At 38.0% G+C, this 6,000-nt stretch overlaps 1 protein-coding gene across 1 annotated transcript; it reads left to right on the forward strand.

The window, feature by feature from the left end:
• The first annotated feature begins 3,323 nt into the window (after positions 1 to 3,323).
• LOC127798379 (ethylene-responsive transcription factor ERF118-like) lies at positions 3,324 to 5,424 on the forward strand. Its single transcript, XM_052331913.1, has 2 exons — positions 3,324 to 3,775; positions 3,915 to 5,424. Exon 2 carries the CDS (start codon positions 4,147 to 4,149, stop codon positions 5,071 to 5,073), a length of 927 nt encoding a protein of 308 aa, XP_052187873.1. The 5' UTR covers positions 3,324 to 3,775; positions 3,915 to 4,146; the 3' UTR covers positions 5,074 to 5,424.
• Positions 5,425 to 6,000: the final 576 nt, after the last annotated feature.

Consider the following 6,000-nt stretch of genomic DNA (forward strand, 5'->3'; position numbering starts at 1 on the left):
CAGCTTAATAAATTAAATTTAAATCAAATGACTCAAAATTTCATAATTAATAAATAAGCCGAAACAGACAAAGGGAGAGTATAAAATACGAGAAATCATAGGGTTTCTCACGGGAATTAAAGAATACGAGGAAAGGGTTAGAAACTTATCTGAAACTAGCTGATTCCGATCTCTCTCAAGCTCCCGAGACAAATTAAATCATTTCCTAACAAATAACACAACCGGGACCAAAATTAATTAATTTTAATCGCGAAAAATTTATAATTTAGACATAACCTGCTTCTATTAATTTTTACCCACGTACCTGGTCACTTTTCACGCTAAAATAATTCCAAAATTCATTTATTTTTCACTTATTTTTCTCCTCCTCTTCTTCTTCTTCTTTTCTTTTCTTCTTCTTCTTCTTTTTCCTCTTCTTTCTTTCTTCTTCTCCCTTCCTTCTTCTTCTTCCACGCTGCCTCCCCTGCACCTGGGCGCGTTGCGGCCATGGCCAACGTTGCCCCAGCCGCTGCCTCGGCCAGCTCCGCCCTCGCCGTTTGCCGTTTGCTACCTCCACGTGCCTCTGGCCGCCACCACCACAAGCAGCTGCACCACTTCCACCCGCGCCCCACGCGGTCGCCGCTGCCGCCCTGCTCGGCTGCCATGGCTGAGCTCTCGGCTAGCTCCCATGGCCGCCGCTCCCTCTCTCAATCTCTCAGCTGCTCACGGATCTCTCTCTCACTCGATCTCCTTCTCTCCATCTCCCTCACCCGATCTCTATCTCTCACTCTCTGCTCACTTTGAAAAAAATATGGCCACTGGCCATTCCATGGCTTCCACGCACCTGCACACAACCACACAAAATTATATCATATTAATTATTTAATTAAATTTAATTTAAGTAAATTTAATTTACACTTTTATTAATTTTAGGATATTACGGAGTGAATGTCTTGTAGGAGATTACCTAAGAGTCTCTAGAACCTCTTTTTTGGGTTTATTGAAAAAGTGACTTGAAGACCCCTTTGACAAACAGTGTTTCTCGAGTACCTTTGCTTGATATATTTGTTTTTTTCTTTTTTACTTCAGGTTTGCTTTTGGTTCTTGGGTTTCGTGATTACACCAATGTATGTTAGTATATGTAGTCATTGGATGAATTCTTCAACGCAAGACTTTTTCCTTTAGGTTTTTCATTTGAATTTTTTTCTGAATTTTTCATTGGATCTATTTAACCAGGCCATAGTTCATATATACATCAAAATAAATTCAATTATACACGTCATCTAAGTATTTTCTCTAATAATATATGTTTCTTATTCTTCTTTCATTAAAAAATATTTTGAAAAAGAATATCTAAGTAATTTCTCTAATAAGTATTTTCAACGGACTTGATCACCCCGGGCAAGAGCTGGACAATGAAGATGTATACGCGTCGGAGTTTCTTACACTGAACGTTGAGAGAATTAAACAATTTTCCTCTAGCTATTTATTATATATAATAAACCTTTTCTTTATATTGCTTTCATTTTTGACTTTATTGTCACGTCCCGATTTTTTCAAATGCAAGGGCCAGACACACATTGAGACAATAGTTTTCATTATACTATTAATTAATACGTTGATATATGCTTTTGTGAGTATAAATAACTATTATTATAAAAATGCTCATATTATTTATGACCTGAAAAGTAAGAGTATATCCATGTGGTATTACATATATTGACCTACGATCAGGATGACTTATATAGAGATAAAGATACATTGTATATCGTCAATTATTGTGAAAGGATAGAGGATCGAGATATATGGTAGTGATAGGAATCATTTTCGAGAATCTCAGATTTGATAAAAATTACGAGTTGATGAGGATCACTGTGCGGGTGTTCAAAATTGATAGGGCACAAGAATCTCAGATTGAATAAAAATATTATCCGAGCTTTTGGACTAAGAACTGGGTTGGAGACCAAACTAGATGCCAAGCAATGGACTGACCCAAATGAATCAATACGTTCCATTATTTATGACCTAAAAAGTAAAGAGTACACCCGTGGTATTAGATATAGGCAATTAGACACTTATTCACCATAATTATAATTTTATATTCGTAACTAATAAGTTAATTGTATTCATAAATTTTATCTGTAATTATTTTAATAAATTATATTATTAAATAATTTTTTTATATTAAAATAAATAATGGACAACAACATACGAAAGTACATGAAATTGAAAGTCAAAAATAAAAATTACATACTTAAATTAGACCTAAATTAATAATTATATATTTTAATTGGAATTGAGTTTAAAAAATCTAACGCCTGAAATGATAGATGTTATATATTTTATAGAAATAATTTTATTAAAATTTTATATTATTATAACATATTTAAGTTCACAATTTTATTTATTGAACATTCTTGGGATAAATTATAAGTTAAAGAATATTTTATGAAAGGTTATATATATATGTATATTAAAATTAATAATTTTTAATCAATTACGATTATATTTTAATAATTATATATAGTTATTTATTATTTTAACCATAATTATGTCATTATTTATTTTCTTCCCTTTCTAACCAAACCATATGGGTATGATAGTTGAATTTTCTTGCCCAGTTCCCATCCAAACATTACAGTGGCATTACTGCAAATTTCACGCAACTTGCGGCACAAAGATTGAGCAACAGTAAAGCTGCCAGTCGTGGAGCCGAAAACTAAAAACTGCTCCGTCGACAATAAAGTCACCCACCACCCGGACCGCACGTCAATCTTTTCAATCCCACACGCACTTGAAGCGCGTGGGGAAGACACGCAGCACTGTATGCACTGGACGGCATAGAATAGAATGGTATGGTCAGGGGTGATGAACCTTCCTTCATGTTGTTAAACAAATAATTTCCTTTTTCTAAAGCGAAAAGAAATAATAATAATAATGAAATACAAGTACAATAGAGCCCTATGCAATATTTTAAGGTATTCTTTTTGGATGTTTACGTTACGTCCGTGGTGATTTGCCCTATGCAATGAATTATTAATTGGATAGAGTAAGGTCTAAATTTTTTTTACCATTTTACAAATTTAAATATAATAATAATATTAAAAAAATAAATTTTAAGTTTTCATCCATGTCTATTTTCGCAATTGGAGAAGACCGAAACAGACATTTTTTCACTGATTTATATCATTATTATTAATAATAAAATTTTAATTCCAAACACTGTTAGGGCGGTTAAAATAATAATAATAATTTAGAAAACACAAGGCAATCGGTTATTTTAAGACCTTATAAGGTCAACGTAATATTTATATATATGTATATTTATTTGGTTCTTTACGATTGCAGTTGGCTGAAACCTTTTCTTTCTCCCTCCCTATATACCCAAACCCCCAGTAGCATGAAGTCGATATCACTGCTCTGCGTGCGGAGTCGGAAATAGCTAGGAACCAGTCTTTGTCATCTTCTTCCGAGAGGAATAGCAGCCATAGATTCCTAATCCTCCTCACCCTTTACTCTGCAGTTGAGGGGTTTCATTTTTCCTGAATTCTTCACATATATATATATATATTATCTAGCTTTTATTTCCCTCTTTTCTCTTGTCGCCCAGTAACTGCTCCTACTGGAGGGTTTTGAGAAGGAGAAAAAGATTTATGTCGGCAGGGTCTGAATCGCCTGTGATTGGGGCTCCGTTGAAGCTCTGGATTTCTGTTCTCTTTGCTCTCTGCTGCTGTCTTCACCAGCAGAGAACCAGCCTGCGTTTCCCAACAGTTTCGATGCGTTTGAGGCCCAAAAGGTACTGATATTTCCTTAAACCCTAATTCGTGTAATTCATGTCTTTACTCTTGTAGTTCTTTTTTTGTTCGTTTTTGGTGGATTGGAGACTGATCTGAGGTGGGTTTGTGGTTTTGTTGCGGTTCTGTGCTTTTTTGCAGGACCTGTTCTGGAGCACGAGTCGAGTGTTTTGGGGGTTTTCACATAAAGCGATTTTTCTATCTCTTCTTGTTCTTGAGAGGGCCTCTCACTTGATACTGCTCTGTTCTCGATATTGATTACCTTGTCCTTCCTTTTCCTCTTCGATTTTCTTTTCTTTTTTCTTTTCTTCGCTTCCAAACAAGATTTTCCGAGTATTGTTTTGAGGGGCTTCGGGGTGTCAACGGCGAAGAAATGCCCGAGCTTCGTGTACATCCACCATCAAATCACGATCAGTTCTGCGAAAAACCAAAGCACAAACCATTTTCTTCTGAAGAGAACACTAGAATGGTGAAGAAAATCCGCGTGATTTGTTACGATCCAGATGCTACGGACTCGTCAGAAGACGAGAAAACTGAGAAACCGTACGGACCGAAACGTATTATCCGAGAGATTATCCTTGATAACGGTTCTCTCAATCAACCCAAACCTATGGAAGCCCCCAAAAAGAAGAGGGTTAAAACCCTGAATCTGAATAGGCGGAGGCCAACTGGGTCAAAATTCAGGGGCGTTCGGCAGCGAAAATGGGGCAAATGGGCTGCTGAGATTCGAGACCCTTTCAAAGGTAGGAGGGTCTGGTTGGGCACTTACAACACTGCGGAAGAAGCAGCCCAAGCTTATGATTCGAAGAAGCTTGAATTCGAGGCCATCGCTGCCGCAACGGAGAAGAGTTGCAGCCACTCTGTTTCGGAGGACTGCGAGAGCTCCTCGACCCGCTCATCGCCTTCATCAGTCCTGGAATTGGATTCCTCTGCTTCAGCTTCCATGGTTAATACGAAATGCAATGAAACGGTAGAAGATATCGGTGTTCAAACCAATGGTGCCGAGGAGAAACTGGTCGATTCATTGATAGTGGACGTGCCTTTGGTCACTCCAGTTGAGGCCAATGATTCAGAGCCAATGTTGCGTGAAATTGGGGAAGGGTTAGACATGGGGTTGGAGCTCGGTTCACTTTTTATTGATGATTTTGGTAATATAGTCGAAGATTTTGGCGACCTCAGCGATCTCCAAATTTGTGGGTTTGAGGATGATGGACCCAATGATCTTCCAGATTTCGATTTTGAGCTTGGCATCGAGGATCTGGCTTGGATGGATGAACCCCTCAATATAGCGTGCCTATAAGTTTTGCAGGTAGGAGTTAGTACTAGTAGTATATTTGTGCCTATATAAGCAAGCTACATCTCCAAGAACACTGAAATAAGTTCTTGAGATTGCGTTTTTGTTGCGTGAAAATTTATTTCTTCGTTTGTTATGAGAGTTGTGGTTAAGGATGAGTGAGCCCCATTTGATGTCTGGAGAGAGAGAGAGAGAGAGAGAGAGTCCCCTTGGTTTTCCTGTGCTTATAGAGCCGTCCAAGGGTGAATGGATGAATTGTTGATGCAACATCAAACAGTTTTGTGTTCATTTCCTGTATCTTTTGATGATATATTAAGTCAATTTCCTATTGAGTAATAAGATGTTGGCTTGCTAGTATCACTACTGCTGATGGCACACGAACCTCAGGGTTTTATTTCAGTGGGATGGTGTAGTTGGGATTGAAAGTTACAGATACCAAATGCCTTTTGATTTTTCAAAGGCATGAGAGGCAGGCTTGGTTGAAGAGTCCACGCTGTGTGGATTGTGAGTTGATTTTGCAATTTTGCAGAATTAGTAGGAGTGAGTGAGTGAGTGGTCTTCTTTTGCCGCAATGCGTGGGAGGCGTGGGGGCAATCCTTTTCCATTGGATACTGTTGTTTTATGAATGCTTTTGAGACGCCAAGCAAAGCACGTCTGCAGTGCAGTGCAGCGCAGCAATATATTACAAAATTATGCCCCATGCTCATTGCGCTTCTGGTTGGAGACGGAGGAGTCGTCCTTTCTACGCCAAAAGCAGCTGTATTCCATTTCCACGTCGCTGCTTGCCACTTGTTGTTTCCCCACGCCCCAAAGTGGATTGCTAGGAGCCAAAGTTTCAACGATTTGCTCTGTGGGAATGAATGATTCGAGCTTATTGGTTTCGTTTTTCTACCATCAATCTTATTATGCCAAATGATTTGAAATTATGAGCAG

The sequence above is a fragment of the Diospyros lotus genome, chromosome 3 (genome assembly GCF_014633365.1).
Source record: "Diospyros lotus cultivar Yz01 chromosome 3, ASM1463336v1, whole genome shotgun sequence".
NCBI classification, from domain to species: Eukaryota; Viridiplantae; Streptophyta; class Magnoliopsida; order Ericales; family Ebenaceae; genus Diospyros; species Diospyros lotus.